This window comes from Gopherus flavomarginatus, chromosome 8 (genome assembly GCF_025201925.1).
Source record: "Gopherus flavomarginatus isolate rGopFla2 chromosome 8, rGopFla2.mat.asm, whole genome shotgun sequence".
NCBI classification, from domain to species: Eukaryota; Metazoa; Chordata; order Testudines; family Testudinidae; genus Gopherus; species Gopherus flavomarginatus.
Window position 1 is genome coordinate 81,922,390 of NC_066624.1, and position 17,544 is coordinate 81,939,933.

General features: G+C 44.2%; 1 protein-coding gene across 5 annotated transcripts in view; it reads right to left on the minus strand.

The window, feature by feature from the left end:
• The window catches only part of GK5 (glycerol kinase 5), a 105,562-nt gene that overhangs the window by 60,493 nt on the left and 27,525 nt on the right, over positions 1-17,544 (minus strand). For 4 of the 5 annotated variants that reach the window (XR_007776030.1, XM_050965974.1, XM_050965973.1 and 1 more), the window contains 3 exons: positions 15,503-15,596; positions 14,556-14,687; positions 6,388-6,463 (listed from right to left, as the gene is read on the minus strand). Coding sequence is in view for 4 of the 5 variants with exons in the window: in XM_050965974.1 (XP_050821931.1) it covers positions 6,388-6,463; positions 14,556-14,687; positions 15,503-15,596 (302 nt within the window). In the remaining variant the exon portion in view is untranslated. The remainder of the gene's footprint in view (positions 1-6,387; positions 6,464-14,555; positions 14,688-15,502; positions 15,597-17,544) is intronic. The other variant, XM_050965975.1, reaches the window with a different exon arrangement.

A 17,544-nucleotide genomic window follows, 5' to 3' on the forward strand; every position in this document is an offset into this window, starting at 1 on the left:
GTCACCAGTTGGGAAAAAGATGAATTAACTGAAAGTTGATCTAGAAGATTCCAGACAATCAAGAAGCTCAACATATTGTGTGTGTGTGTGTACACACACACACACACATACACACACACACGTATACCAAGCCATCAATGTACATGGCAGTTTACAAATTACATTAAACAAGTTAAAATACACGGTCCCTACCCTGAAGAGCTTCCAACCTAAACTGACTAGACCATGGGTTGGCAACCTTTGGCACGCAGATCACTAGCGTAAGCACCTTGGCGGGCCGGGCCAGTTTGTTTACCTGCCATGCCCACAGGTTCGGCCGATCGTGGCTCCCTCTGGCCGCAGTTCACCACTCCTGGCCAATGGGGGCTGCGAGAAACCGCAGCCAGCACATCTCTTGGCCCGCACTGCTTCCCGCAGCCCCCATTGGCCTGGAGCAGCGAACCACAGCCAGTGGGAGCCACGATCAGCTGAACCTGCGGACACAACAGGTAAACAAACTGGCCCGGCCTGCCAGGGTACTTACCCTGGCGAGCTGCATGCCAAAGATTGCTGAACCTTGCACTAGACAAACCTACTGAAATTAACTCAGAAGGCAGTGAGAGAAGGTACATGGCCATTAAACCTCCTCTCCTAAAACAAAGACTAGATGCACAACCATTAAGCTGCTTGGAGAATTTGCCTGCTGCCAACTTAACATAAATTCATTTAAAAATTATTTTTAATGGCTATGTGTTTATTTCTTTAATTTTGTTTTTCTCTTCTTTTGTAACTGTTCAGTCTTGAATGTTTACATTTAAATGCTAACTTAACATTATTAAAATAAGTAATTATTATTCTTTCATTTTTAGAACTTCATTTCATTGTGTTTTACATTTTTCTGAGTTAAAATGACTGAGTTAATTAACTTGGTTTTCTAACAGTCTAAGACTATGCCTACTGGAGACCATAAAGTCTTACTCTTTTTTGTTACTGTTCTAATAAATTAGTGCTTTAAAATATTTGATCATTTCTGACATTATTTGACAATATTTAACAATACACCTCTAACCCGATATAACGCGACCCAATATAACAAGAATTTGGATATAACATGGTAAAGCAGCGCTCCGGGGAGGCAGCGCTGCATACTCTGGTGGATCAAAGCAAGTTCAATATAACGCAGTTCACTCATAATGCAGTAAGATTTTTTGGCTCCCGTGGACAGTGTTATATCAGAGTAGAGCTGTATTTGACCAATCAATTGACCAGGTATTTTTGGACCAGTCAAATGCCCAATCCTAGTTATTCCATCCACTACCATATTAATTACTATATCTCATGATTACAGGGCTATGTCAAGGCTACATCATGGGCAGCCAGACCTACTGATCAGAACTGGAGTCCACAGTCAAGAGCTGAGAGTCAGCATACTAGGACATCAGAAGCAGAAGTCAAACTGGAGTTGAGAACCACAGGTCAGTGACCAAAGTTAGGCTGGGTCAAAGGCAGGAGACCAGAACCATGTCAGAGGTCATGAGCCAAGACAAGTCAGGACACCAGGAAGTCAAGCCAGCAGAGCAGGAGCAAGCAGCACAAGGCACACAGTACAGAGCAGAAAGGATCCCAGTAGTTCAGACAGCTTCCTGTTCCTATCTTAAGTAGGGCCAGCAGGCCAACTGGTTACTTTGGGACTTCACCAATAATACATCAGAAGCAGAGCTTCAAACTGGGGCTGGGCTTCATGGGTCCTGGTTAGCAGCTGTCAGCAGACTGCCAAGTGGAGAGTTGAAGTATGGCTGCTTCTGTGGACCTGGGTTCAAGGCTCATCGGTTGTGACAGGCTAGCTGCACCTCCCTCCCCTTTGTGGTCTCTCTGCGTTCCCTGACATGTCAAGCCTCCTAACCTGGGATGGACTCCTATTCTTAGACTTGACCCCAGGCTACAGTGGCCGGCGTAGCCACCATTCTTACCTTGCAGGTCTGACTGAGCTCAAGCACCTGCGGTTCTTCCCTTAGGGAGTCTATGACCACTGGTCTTAAAACTGTCTTCTTAAAATAAAAGTATTGTTTACATGCACAATAGGAACAAAGCTTTCAGATTAAATGTATTTTTAAATAAAACAGTCTACAAGCATGTCTATCTTACCTGAAGTCTTACTATCTTCTGATGGCAATCTAGGCAAGCCTAATATCTTCAAACACTGCCTGTTCAAACGTGTCTCTGACTAGTTCCCCCAAACAACTACTGTCTCCTTTTCTTGAGAGGGTATCCTATTTTAAACTCTGGTTACCGTTTTGTTCCTTTCTTTTTATGGGGCTTTTCCTGCCATCAAAGCTAACCATTTTAGCAATGTACCTTAACTCCTCAAGTGTTTGCTGAGAGGTGGCTCCCTTAAGTGCCTCTTTCCTTTTTTTTCTATTTTTTGGGACAGCCCCATACTGAGTTAAACCAATATATTCATACAGCAAATATCCCAATAACCAAGCCAACATTCAGCATTCATAAGTAGCCCCAAATCCGTAACACCTAATGTGACAGTTGGGCTCTTGAGAATAATGTTAGGGGAATGCATTCAACATCCATGTGTCCATGTGGAGACAGCTGAGGTAGCTGCCCCAGTTCACAGAACTGCTGACACACCACTGGTGGAAGAGGAGATGGCTCAGGGTGGGCACTGGCAGCTGGTTACTTCTGGCAGCGGGCAGTGCTCCACCCCTGCTGCGAACCCTCCTGCTGTGGTAATAGGTAAACATTATGCTCTTCTTGAAACAGGAGAGAAGGATCACCCCCTACAGTAAAGGAGGAGAAGCCTCGTACCTCTAAGGCTGGGAGGTCTGCTGCCACCACTGAAAATAGGAAATGTAGGGTAGTGGTGGTCGGAGACTCTCTGCTGAGGGGGACGGAGGCGCCCATCTGTCGCCCTGACATTTCATCTTGAGAGGTATGCTGCCTGCCGGGGGCCCGTATCCGAAATGTTACAGAGGCATTGTCGAGGATTATCCGGCCTTCTGACTACTACCCCATGCTACTCATCCATGTGGGCACAAATGATACTGCGAGGTGTGACACTGAGCGGATCAAGAGTGACTACAGGGCTCTGGGAGTACAGGTGAAGGAGTTTGGAGTGCAGGTGGTATTCTCTTCGATTCTTCCTGTCAAAGGTAGGAGCCCGGGCAGAGACAGATGCATCATGGAGGTGAATGCCTGGCTGCGAAGATGGTGTCGCCAGGAGGGCTTTGGCTTCCTCGACCACGGGATGCTATTCGAGGAAGGACTGCTAGGCAGAGATGGCGTTCACCTTTCGAGGAGGGGAAAGACCCTGTTTGCACACAGACTGGCTAACCTAGTGAGGAGGGCTTTAAATTAGGTTCGACGGGGACAGGTGAGCAAAGCCTACAGGTAAGTGGGGAACATGAAGACCTGGGAGATGGGTCGGAAACAAGAGGGAGTGTGGGCTATAATGACAGAGGGAAAGGAGGGTCGGGGCAAAACTGGGAGGCAAGATCAAACCAGTATCTTAGATGCCTATATACAAATGTGAGAAGTATGGGTAATAAGCAGGAAGAACGGAAGTGCTAATAAATAAGCACAACTATGACATTGTTGGCATCACTGAAACTTGGTGAGATAATACACATGATTGGAATGTTGGTGTGGATGGGTATAGTTTGCTCAGGAAGGATTGACAGGGGAAAAAGGGAGGAGGTGTTGCCTTATATATTAAAAATGTACACACTTGGACTAAGGTGGAGATGGACATAGGAGACAGAAGTGTTAAGAGTCTCTGGGTTAGGATAAACGAGGTAAAAAACAAGGGTGATGTCGTGCTAGGAGTCTACTACAGGCCACCTAACCAGTTGGAAGAGGAGGATGAGGCTTTTTTTTAAACAACTAGCAAAATCATCCAAAGCCCAAGATTTGGTGGTGATGGGAGACTTCAACTATCCAGATATATGTTGGGAAATAACACCGCAGGGCACAGACTATCCAATACGTTCCTGGACTGCATTGCAGACAACTTTTTATTTCAGAAGGCTGAGAAAGCTACTGGTGGGAAGCTGTTCTAGACTTGATTTTAACAAATAGGGAGGAACTCGTTGAGAATTTGAAAGTAGAGGGAAGCTTGGGTGAAAGTGATCATGAAATCATAGAGTTTGCAATTCTAAGCAAGGGTAGAAGGGAGTACAGCAAAATAGAGACAATGGATTTCAGGAAGGCGGATTTTGGTAAGCTCAGAGAGCTGATAGGTAAGGTCCCATGGGAATCAAGACTGAGGGGAAAAACAACTGAGGAGAGTTGGCAGTTTTTCAAAGGGACGCTATTAAGGGCCCAAAAGCAAGCTATTCCAATGGGTAGGAAAGATAGAAAATGTGGAAAAAGACCACCTTGGCTTAACCACGAGATCTTGCATGACCTACAAAATAAAAAGGAGTCATATAAAAAACGGAAACTAGGTCATATTACAAAGGATGAATATAGGCAAACAACACAGGAATGCAGGGGTAAAATTAGAAAGGCAAAGGCACAAAATCAGCTCAAACTAGCTATGGGAATAAAGGGAAACAAGAAGACTTTTTATCAATACATTAGAAGCAAGAGGAAGACCAAGGACAGGGTAGGCCCACTGCTCAGTGAGGAGGTAGAAACAGTAACAGGAAACCTGGAAATGGCAGAGATGCTTAATGACTTCTTTGTTTCGGTCTTCACTGAGAAGTCTGAAGGAATGTCTAACATAGTGAATGCTTATGGGAAGGGGGTAGGTTTAGAAGATAGGATAAAAAAAGAGCAAGTTAAAAATCACTTAGAAAAGTTAGATGCCTGCAAGTCACCAGGGCCTGATGAAATGCATCCTAGAATACTCAAGGAGTTAATAGAGGAGGTATCTGAGCCTCTAGCTATTATCTTCGGAAAGTCATGGGAGACGGGAGAGATTCCAGAAGACTGGAAAAGGGCAAATATAGTGCCCATCTATAAAAAGGGAAATAAAAACAACCCAGGAAACTACAGACCAGTTAGTTTAACTTCTGTGCCAGGGAAGATAATGGAGCAAGTAATTGAAGAAATCATCTGCAAACACTTGGAAGGTGGTAAGGTGACAGGGAATAGCCAGCATGGATTTGTAAAGAACAAATCGTGTCAAACCAATCTGATAGCTTTCTTTGATAGGATAACGAGTCATGTGGATAAGGGAGAAGCGGTGGATGTGGTACACCTAGACTTTAGTAAGGCATTTGATACGGTCTCGCATGATATCCTTATCGATAAACTAGGCAAATACAATTTAGATGGGGCTACTATAAGGTGGGTGCATAAATGGCTGGATAACCGTACTCAGAGAGTAGTTATTAATGGCTCTCAATGCTGCTGGAAAGGTATAACAAGTGGGGTTCCGCAGGGGTCTATTTTGGGACCGGCTCTGTTCAATATCTTCATCAACAACTTAGATGTTGGCATAGAAAGTACGCTTATTAACTTTGCAGACGATACGAAACTGAGAGGGATTGCAACTGCTTTGGAGGACAGGGTCAAAATTCAAAATGATCTGGACAAATTGGAGAAATGGTCTGACGTAAACCGGATGAAGTTCAATAAAGACAAATGCAAAGTGCTCCACTTAGGAAGGAACAATCAGTTTCACACATACAGAATGGGAAGAGACTGTCTAGAAAGGAGTATGGCAGAAAGAGATCTAGGAGTCATAGTGGACCACAAGTTAAATATGAGTCAACAGTGTGATACTGTTGCAAAAAAAGGAAACGTGATTCTGGGATGCATTAACAGGTGTGTTGTAAACAAGACACGAGAAGTCATTCTTCCACTCTACTCTGCGCTGGTTAGGCCTCAACTGGAGTATTGTGTCCAGTTCTGGGCACCGCATTTCAAGAAAGATGTGGAGAAATTGGAGAGGGTCCAGAGAAGAGCAACAAGAATGATTAATAGTCTTGAGAACATGACCTATGAAGGAAGGCTGAAAGAATTGGGTTTGTTTAGTTTGGAAAAGAGAAAACTGAGAGGGGACATGATAGCAGTTTTCAGGTATCTAAAAGGGTGTCATCAGGAGGAGGGACAAAACTTGTTCACATTAGCCTCTAATGATAGAACAAGAAGCAATGGGCTTAAACTGCAGCAAGGGAGATTTAGGTTGGACATTAGGAAAAAGTTCCTAACTGTCAGGGTAGTTAAACACTGGAATAAATTGCCTAGGGAGGTTGTGGAATCGCCATCTCTGGAGATATTTAAGAGTAGGTTAGTTAAATGTCTATCAGGGATGGTCTAGACAGTATTTGGTCCTGCCATGAGGGCAGAGGGCTGGATTCGATGACCACTCGAGGTCCCTTCCAGTCCTAGAGTCTATGAATCTGCTCAGATTTGAAACACATTTTGTTTAACCAGAGCTTGCAAACTCACCTTTGGTGAGTTTATATAACAGCCACGTGTCAATTGTTCCAAAGCAGCAGTTATTTTCACTGGCTGCTTGTTGTACCTGAAAACAAAAAAAAAAAACAAAAAACACAAGTGTGTTCAGTGTGGATGTGAAGAAAGGGATACATTTTCTCTCTCTCTCCCCCTTCCCCGTTTCCAAATATTTAATTGGGGGACAATAATATGCATGTCTCCAGAAAACAATTATCTAATTGACAATATTTCCTCTGGGAAAGGGGTATTAATCACAGAAAGCTCTAGTGCCAGGCACTTCACTGTACCATTTCCCCTCTGCAGCACAGCAGACCAACCCCTATCCCCTGGCTGCCTGGTCTACACTACCAAGTTAGGTTAACATAAACTGTCTTGCATCAACCTAGTTGTGTGCATGTCTACACTTAAATTTGTCTCCCAGCAACATAAGTAGCCCGTTAGAGTAACATAGTAACACTACCTCCCCAAGTGGCATTTAGCCATAATCGATGTACTAAGGTTGATGCAATGCTAGTGTAGACACTGTCTGACTTACATTGACCAGAACAATCTTCCAGTAGCTGTCCCACAATGCCTGACACTGACCGCTCTGGTCACAACTGTGAATTCCACAGCCCAGGGGTCACAGAGATCAGAAGGCCCCCCTGCTTTTCAAAGCACTGAGAATTTTTGAAATGCCTTTTTCTGATTGTCCAGCTAGACAAACATACCTAGCAAATCCTCATTGTTGTGTGCAACTTGCCGACTGACCACCAGCTACATGCTCCAGATCAGGGATAGGCAACCTCTGGCATGCATGCCGAAGGTGGCATGCGAGCTGATTTTCAGTGGCACTCACAGTGCCTGGGCCCTGGCCACCGGGCCGGGGAGCTCTGCATTTTAATTTAATTTTAAATGAAGTTTCTTAAACATTTTAAAAACCTTAATTTACTTTACATACAACAATAGTTTAGTTATATATTACAGACTTGTAGAAAGAGACCTTCTAAAAGGTTAAAATGTATTACTGGCACGCAAAACCTTAAATTAGAGTGAATAAATGAAGACTCGGCACACCACTTCTGAAAGGTTGCTGACCCCTACTCCAGATACACTCCAGCTTGGAGTAGACAGAAGATATTGCATCTCCTGGGCCTGTGGGGAGAATAAACTGTACAAGAACAGCAATGGCCCAGCTGTATAAACGTGAACATCTGCAAATAGACTGCACGGGGGACGCTGGAGGAGGAGTATGACAGGGATCAGCAGATTGCCGAGTTAAAGCATAGAAACTTCATTGGGCATACCAGAAGCCCAGGGAGGACAACAGTCAATCCAGTTGAGAGCCGCAGACCTGCCACTTTTACAAAGAGGTGCATGTCATACTTGGCAAAGACCCCGCTACCACCTAGCAGACCACCATGGATATCTCTAAGGAGCCCAGGTCACAAGCCCCTGCCATGAACAGCGAGGATGAAGAGGTGGTAGAGGAGGAAAAAGGAGGAGGATGGCAGATATGCGACTGGGAGGCAAGTTGCTGGGGGACTTCAGCTATGCTGCAAGCCAGGAGCTGTTTGAGACTCCACCACAGGCTAGGCAGGCCCGGCAGTCAAGCCTGATGCGTAGGAAGGATCCTCGAGTAATTGTGTAAATATATTTCCCCTTATAGTGATGGCACCCCCAACTTAGTAAGACATAGTTATTGGCTTTTCATTAATTTACTCATACAAGAATAGGTAGCAGTACAAATAAAAGAGGCAGCGTTGTTATTTGCTTTTAATTCTGCTATACAGTTAGGCCACGTAGAGCAGTTTGTTTATGCACATTAGAGATGTCCCTTTAATCCTCCTGAGAGAGCTCAATGAAATTTTCATGGAGGCACTCCTCTGCCAAAGGTTTCTAGGGATGGCACCCTTATTTCTGGTGTCAGTATTCAGTGCCATTGCCCTGTACTCGTAGGTGCATGAAACTGAGCAATTCCCTCCTCATTTTCCTCACACCATGTGAGGCATACTCACCATGACTGGAGCCAAGAGTGGGGCTGTACACAAGCACTTGGAAGCAGAAGACAATAAGCATGTCTTGTTTAAAACTGTAGGGGAGCAAGGGAAGGGAGTTCTGAATCTTAACTTTTGGTTTCTGTTGTGGCTATACTGACTATACCTCGGTGTTTTAGCTGCAGCTGCTGCCATTTTGGCTTTGAATGGTTCCCCCTCCACACTCTCAGAATGCCTGAGCCAGATAAGGAAGAGGAAGAAGAGGACTCAGGATGACATGTTCAATGAGATACTACAAGCCAGTGCTGCATCAGACCATGAACATCACCTGAAGGGTGAACACTGCAGACAGCCTGGAAAACGAAAGAGCTGACACGAAAAAGGTCCAGGATTCCAGGCAGAAAAAAGAGAGGGAGATGTACCAGGATGTAATGGGGCTTTCTAGCAGCAAACAGAGATGCTGAAGACTTTTGGGAACATATAGGTTCAACAATCCCAGGCTCACTTCTCTTTGCAATCCATAGAGAACTCCATTACAGCACTTCACTACAACTACCTTCAGCATTCCACGTGGCATCAGAGGCCACATCCCTATCCCTACCACTCCACCCTGGGGGAACATTAAGGACAATCACAGCTTCATATATACAACAATTGTGGCTTTCACAGGTCAGTGTATGTAGGTAAAATTGATATGAATGTTCTTTCCCCTTGTTAAGTTCTGTTCAAACACATTAAAAATTGTATTAATAGCTTTTAAATTGCACAGATTTTTCTTTGCACTGCTTTTGTTACTGAATAATAATATATTATTTAAAAAATAATTTATCTTTATTAATTCACAACGTACTCTGCAGAGTGCCCAGTAGTTCTGAAAACGCCCACTCACTTGGTACTGCAGAATGTGACAAAACTCAAAGGATCAGTGACAAACACCACAAAATTAATAGGTGCTTTGATAGTGTTGTAGTCACAGATGTACACCAAGCACCACACAATTCCGAACAGGACCCAAAAGAGCATAGCCAGATAGAACACAGTATCCCACAAAGCATTACTGTGGCTCACTGTTAAAGAGCTCTTTTAAAACCTTCCTGAGTTGTATAGCTCTATGCTCAGCTCATCTAATAGCCCTCGTGACTGGCTGTTCAAACTCAGCAGACAATCACTCTACCTTCGCCCTGCGTCCTGGCAGTAACTTTCCCCTTTTGTTTCACAAATATGATGCAGAGCACAATAGGCAGGTATAATCATTGAGATTTTTTTTCACAGAGATGCAATCTTGTGAGTACACAACACCAGCGTCCCTTCAGTGTACCAAAAGTGCATTCAACTGTCATTCTGCATCTGCTGAGTCTGTAGCTGAATCTTTCCTTGGTGTTGCCTAGACGGTCAGCATACAGCTTCATGAGCCAAGGGAACAAGTAGCTCAGTCCCCCAGAATCCCTACTGGCATTTCAATATTCCTAATGGTAATCCATCAGTCGGGAAAGAAAGTCCCTACTTGTAGCTTTCTGAACAGTCCTTTGTTCTTAAAGATGCAAACATCATGCATCTTCCCTGACCAGCCAACACTGATGTTGGTGAAGCATCCCTGGCGATCCACCAGCATTTGTATAACTATAGGAATGTAGCCCTTTATGTTGATGTACTCTGTGGCAATGTGGTCTGGTGACAAAATAGGGATATGACTGACATCCATTGGTCCAATGCAGTTCAGGAACACCACTACTGCAATCCTTCCACTATGTCCTGCACATTGCATAGGGTCACAGTCATGTGTAGCAGGAGATGAGTAATAGCCCTGCACACTTGCATGACAACACTCCCACACAGTGATTTCCCAACTCCAAAATGATTTCCCGCTCATCGGTAGCAATCCAGCAGTGCAACTTTCCACAGCACGATTGCCCTTGTTAATGCAGCTCCACTTCTCCAATCAGTGCAGCTCTTCTTTTGGTGTACCAGTGCTGGAAAACTGGGGCAAGCTTGGCACACAGATTCAGGAACGTGACCTTGCACATCCGAAAGTTCTGCAGTCACTGCTCACCATCCCAAGTCTGCATTTCAATGTGATCTCACCACCGAGTGCTCATTTCTTGGGCCCAGAAATGGTGCTCCACCACCTGCAGCTGATCTAGGAACACCACCAGTAACCTTGAATTGGTTCTCACTATGTCACAAAGCAATCTGACCACATTGATTCCGTTTTTCTTATGGCTCTGCAAATAGAGGATAGCGCATCCTGTGTTTGCAACACTTATGACAATAGCGCAAAGCTGTGCAGCCTCCATGCTTCAGTCAAAAATGACAGACAGCGAGGAGGGCCAGGCAGTTTTGTGGGAATATTACGGGATACAGATAACATTATGAGATGGAGATAGCTACACACTGAGAAGTTGGGCCCCTTGCTCCCAATCACTCCTGAGCAACTCAATTCTACCTCACCAGGCATTGCCAAAACTTCCCAAAAGACAGCACTGGACAGCGGCAGGTGCACAAGGAGATACCTACCCATGATGCACCCACTGTGCATCAACACAAACTCTCCTGACAAGTACGCACAGTGCCGACAGAAGGAGCCAACTATGCATGTGCACAAGCGATATGCTGACTGTGGTGGCTTTATTCTGATGTAACTTGCTTCGACCAAACTTTGTAGGGTAGATATGGCCTGCCCCTAAATGGCAGCTTTTGCTCCTGTGCACATACAGTTTTGCATGCTTTGTCACTGCCAATGGGAGATTAGTTGCTCACCCTTCTTTAGCAGTGGCACATAAGAGCCCTAATAAGGTAAACCTGGAGACTTAGAGGTGACTATTAGTGGAGTTTGGAAATGAAGGCAGTGGAAGAGGAGATATGAAGAAGTGATAAAAAAAGTGTTTTGTAGATATGAAAAATAAATGCTAAAAGAAAAGTAAGAATACCTAAAAAGATACCCTTGCCAAAGGAAAGCAAATAGGGCTGTCCGTTTTTGCTTCTTTATGTTATATCAGGGATTGGCAACCTATGGGATGCATGCCAAAGATGGCATGCGAGCCAATTTTTAATGGCACGTGGCTGCCTGCTGGGACTCCGTGTGCCATTAAAAATCCTGCCGATGCGGCAAGCTGCTGGGTCCGCAGTTCCAGGCCAGAGTGCCAGCCAGAGCGCAGCAAGCCTCTGCCCCCGCCTTCCCCTACAGTCCTGTCGCCATGCGCGCAGCGCTCTGGGGGCTGGGGCTAGGCACTCCTGCGGGGCAGCGTTTGATTCCGTGGGGAGGGAAAGACGCTCCCAGCTCATCCGGAGCCCTGCTGCCGCGCGCACAGCACTCTGAGGGGCAGGGCAGGGCTACGCGCACGGGGGCGGCGGCAGAGCTCCGGATGAGCGGGGAGCCTCATGGTAAGGGAGCCAGGTCCGGGGCCAGTGGGGGGGGAGGGGCAGGATTGGGTAAGGGGTGGGGGCAGTCAAGGGACAGGGAGCAGGGTGGGTGGGATCCTGGGGGGTGGTTAGGGGTGGGAGTCTCTGGAGCGGGCAGTCAGGGAGCAGGGGGGTTGGATGGGGCATGGGAGTCCCGGGGTCTGTCTGGGGGGTGGATAGGGGTCAGGGCAGTCGGGGGACAGGGAGCAAGGAGGGTCCTGGGGGAGCAGTTAGGGTGGGGGGGGGTTCTCTGGAGGGGGTGGTCAGGAGACAAGGAGCTGGGGGTGGGCGGATGAGTTGGGAGTTCTGGAAGGTCCTGTCAGGAGGCAGGGGTGTGGAGACGGGTTAGGGCAGGCAGGGAGCGGGGGGGGGGGGGGAATGGGTTCAGAGTTCTGGGGGTCCTGTCAGGGGGCGGGGAGCAGTTAGATACGCATGGGAGTCCAGGGGGTCTTTCTGGGTGCAGAGATGTGGCTAAGGTTTGGGGAAGTCAGGGGACAGGTAGGGGGTAGAGTCCTAGGGGGCAGTCAGGGGATAAGGGGCAGGGGTCCCAGGACAGGGTAGTCAGGACAAGGAGTGGGGGGATTAGGGGTTCGGGAGGGCAGTCACTCAGCCCTCTGCCCTGAGCCCTGCACCTCTACACACACCCAGGCGCCTGCCCTGAGCCCTATACCACCCAGCCCTCTGTTGACTCTTTCACTCCCCCCATGACCCCAGCCCTGACTGGCACCCCTACACATACTCAGCCCCCCTACCCTGACACCTGCACCCCCTCACATGTCCCCAGCCCTCTGCCCTGACTCTTGCACCTCGTATATCCCATGCACCCCACACATCCCCATCCCCACCCTGAGCACCAAAGGGGAGCCCCTGCACCACCACTCACATTCCCACCTGCACCCTTCACACCAAATGGGAGCTGCCCAGGTGAGTGCCCCCACACTCAAATCTCCTGCCTCAACCCTGAGCTCCCTCCTTCATTCTAGCTCCTGATCAGACCCTTCACCTCCAGCCCTCTGCTCAGTCCACTCCCACTCTCAGCTCAGTGCAGAGAGAGGAAGAGAATGGGCCAGAACCAGGGAGAAGGTAGGTACTCACTGTATGTGGGCAGGGCTGGGACCCCAGACCGGCACCGGGCTGAGCGGGTCCAGCAGCTGGGATCCCGGCTGGCAGGAGCCGGAGGATGGAACCCCTGAGCGGCAGTAGGCTGAGTCGCTCAGCCCACTGCCGGTCTGGGGTTCTGGCTGCCAGTCCCTTCCCAGCTGGGGTCCCGGCCGCAGGCCTCACTCAGCCCACTGCCGGCTAAGTGAACAGAACCCCAGACCGCAGCAGGTTGAGCGGGCCGGTGGGGTAAAATCAACATTTTTATTTAATTTTACATTAAGCTTCTTAAATATATTGAAAATCTTGTTTATTTTACAATACAATACTAGTTTAGTTATATAATATATAGACTTGTAGAGAGAGACATTCTAGAAAACATTAAATTGTATGACCGGCACGCAAAACCTTAAATTAGAGTGAATAAATGAAGACTCGGCACACCACTTCTGAAAGGTTGCTGACCTCTGTTTATACAAAGAAAGCCTGAAAATTATTATTTCCCTACTTCCTTCTTTAAAACTAGAAATTCAGATTTTGCTTATCCTATTTTTCTTGAAAGACTCAAAGGACAACCAGAGAACTTGCAGAATGACCAACTTATTTAATTTACTGAACTTATTGAGAAGGGAAATGATTTTTTAAGTCAGAGCTTTGGGGTTTTGTGTTTTCCTATTTTTGTTTTTTTGTTTAAATACCAATTACTAGGGAATTCTTGGGAGAAAATAGGTCTTTAACTGAAGACTTAGCATCCTCCAACTCCTTCAATAAGTCCATATCTGAAAGAGCCAACAAGTCTACCAACAAATCCAGGGAAGACCATATTTTACATTCCTGATATTTCTATGCTAGAACAAACATGGTAATAGATAAAAAAATTATAACAACAACTTGTAAAGTCTTCCTTATTTATTGTAAAACAAAACAACCAACAAATGACACTCCCATTTCTCTTTTTTAAAAAAATCTGAAAGTAAACACACTGATACATTAAGTAAAGAGAAAGAAAAGGAAAAAGCCAAGTCAAGGAACAAAAACAGGAGACACAATGAGTTAACTGTTCTTTAGAAGGTTTGGTGCTAGCATAATATAATACACAGCAATGTTTAATTTTACATATCTGGAACTGACACTATACACCATTAGTCAAGTATTTAAAATTACATAAGTAATTACTGAGTAAGTGGAGATCCTTGTTTGTTGACCACTATGATATTGATTTCTGGAAATCTGTAAGTGTTGGGATAAGGCAGACTAGAAATGTAACACTGTCGAAGATAAAATACAAATATACCACATTGTTACACAATAAAGTGCAATTCACTTTAAAATAAATTACAATAAAAATGTTGTATAATGTTAAGATTAATAAATCAAAAAATGCCAAACTAGCAATATGATCATGTTTTGTAGGACGGACTACTCGTGAGTACTTACACACATGAACACGTGTTTGCATGGGAAAGTTTGTAAAAAGATATGTAGATCATAAGCCAACATTAGTTTGTTCCAAATAGATATGTTTCAGCGTTACATAATAGAAGACATTCTCTCTTTCCATTCCCTTTGAGGGAAAGAAATAAAGAAAGCAAAAACCAAGCAGATAACAATCAAGGAAAGTCACTATTGCTATTATGTACCAAGAGTATTACTCCCTCCCCCCCCCCCCCCACAACAACTTCTTACCTCAGTTATATTTTGTAAAACCCAGGACAGCCTCATAGAGACATGAAGTGTTGTGAAAGTCAATGAACTAGCAATTACATATCGATCGCTCCGAGTTAAAAAGTGAAGCATTGTAGAGATAACATGGATTACCTATTCCAAAAGAACAGAAGTTATTTAAATGTTTTTGACCAAACATTTGGATTTATCTCTTTTAATCTTTTGGTCAAATAAATTTAAGGATAATGTACACAAATCCATCATACACTGACAGATTATCTCCTGGGCAAAAATGAATTCAGATATGCAGGAAATTCTTGTAGAAGATATTTATGTATTATCTGGACATTTCATAAACTTTAATATAGCTTCAAAAAAACTTAGGGGAAGGATTGTCTTAGTTGTATTTTACAGATAGATAATGAGACACAGAGGTTAAATGAATTGCCCAGTGTCACAAAGGAGATCTCTGGCAAACCAGGGAATTTTACATCTTATGAAGGTGCCAGTACTAGCTTTACAGGTAAGGTTGACTTCAACTTTCCACATAAAGCAGGGATCAATCTTATTTGTTTTTAAGAACCCATATGCTTCAAATGTACAACACATAATCAGAAGAAAGAATGAATATTCTAAGTACAAAAATCTCAAAAAACATACCGACAAAATTAAATTCAGAGCCAAAATAATCATTTGCTAGCAATGTTAACGTGTGACATATTAATAAAACAAGGGATTCATTTACTAGACTTATAGGTAGATACAGAGTGTCAGTGTTTAATTTCTTTGCTTTTGTGTCCTGTCATTTTGTATGCTAACCCTATTATTTTTTGTTTAAAATTGTAAACTACATGTAAAGTCATTTATTGAAATTATGTACTGGGGCACTTGCAATATTTATCACATATAATTTGGGTAAATGAAAACAAAAGCAGTATCTAAGCAGCATACTCAATGAGCAGCCTTACCTTCAATATGAGACCCCTGTTCCAGGAATTTACAAGAGCAGCAGCTCTTAGGTCTTGCCAGCTTATGAAATTATGAAATGGTTTTCCTGTCTTCCTGAAAATCAGTAAGAAAATAGGATTTGAACATTTCAATTTGAAGCTAAAGCAAATATATTGCTAAAAAACAAAATTATATTAAAGTGTTTGAAGAAAGAGAATGTTTGTTAGCAATAATTCCTAAAACAACTGCATAAATTTCTGGTGGTTTTGAGAAATTAACAGGCACTTAGACACCCTTGTGATGAGTGAAGTTCTTAGCCAGAACTGTAGCTCTGGAAAAAGAAAAAGAAGAAAAGGACACACACTTTTGTAAAGTGTAATCAAGAACAAATCAAAAGTTTGGCAGCCATAAAACTGTTTTGAATTGCTATAAATTGTATCTGTACAAACAAAGCAGGATGTGGCTTATGCTGACTGCTCTGAGGCAAGAGCTGGAGAGTTTGGGGATTTGAATATTGAACTGAATGAGGGTCAACTGTGATGTAGTTGTGAAGAAGGCTAACATCATTCTGGAGTGTATTAACAGGAGTACAATACGTAAGACATGCAAGATAACTGTCCCATTCTACTCAGCACTGATGAGCCCTCAGTTGGAGTACTGTGTCCAGTTCTGGGGGCCATACTTTAGGAAAGATGTTGACAAACTGGAGAGATTCCAGAGGAGACCAACAAAAATGATAAAAGTTTTAGAAAACATGACCTATGAGGAAAGATTAAAAAACCTGGACACGTTTAGTCTTGAGACAAGACGACTGAGGAAGGACCTGCCAGCAGTCTTCAAATATGTGAAGGCTACTATAAAGAGGACCATGATCAATTGTTCTCCATGTCCCTGAAGGTAGGACAAATAGTAATGGGCTTAACCTGAAAGAATAGCAATTTAGATTAGATATTAGGAAAAACTTTCTAACTATAAGAGCATTTAAGCTCTGGAACAGGCTTGCAAGGGAGGTAGTGGAATCCCTATCATTGGAGGTTTTTCAGAACAGGTTGGGCCAACACTTGGCAGGTTTACGTGGTCCTACCTCAGCACAGGAGGCTGAGCTTGATGACTTTGAGGCCCTTTCCAGCCCTCCATTTTGATGATTCTATGATTTCCGTAGTTTCTCCCGCTGCCCATCATATATGCTAACTGTACTTGAAAGCCATGTTGGAGATTTAACATGTACAAATCTGTCAAATGCCAGTCAACTCTGAGTACCATGGCTGCAAAAAGTGAGAAAATGGAACAAAGAGTGAAGAAAAGGACAGACCTGACACAACAAAAATAGATGAGTAACAATCTACTCTAGCTTAAAATAAAAATCCACAGCATCTGATCATGATGATGCCCCATAATAATGAACAAAATAAGCTCATGAAGTAACATTTAGAACTTCTCCCTCACAGATTTAAGAAAATACAAGACTGTACTGGCTTTATACCTTCTTCCAAAGGTGGAGTCAGATTATAAAAATCAGGTTTAATTTATTATCTGTATTATCATAGTGCCTAGAAGCACCAGGACCAGAATCCCATTGCTAAATGCTGTGTAAACACAGAATAAAATAAAAAAGAGACAGTCCTTGCCCCAAAGAGTTTACAATTCAAGGGCTTGTCTACACTTAAAATGCTGCAGCAGCTGCGCCACTGTAAATCTTCAGTGAAGATGTTATCTACACCAGTGGGTGGGGTTTGCCTGTTGGCACAGGTAATCCACATCCCCAAGAGGCAGCAGCTAGGTCAATGGGGTTAGAGCTGAGTGATGTAGTTATACAGGAGTGTGGGTTTTTCAGACCCAAGTGACAGTTATATCAACCTAATTTCCTAGTGTAGACTAGGCCTAAGTATGATACGAGACAACAAATATAGATGGACAGATGGGGGAGTACAAGAAACAATGAGACAATACTGCTATGAAATACAGGATTCCAGAAAGCAAAATAAGAGAATGTATGTGGCTCAAATTCTTTGGTCAAAATTCAAATCATCAATCAAGTTGCACCCAGCACAGAGCACTTTAA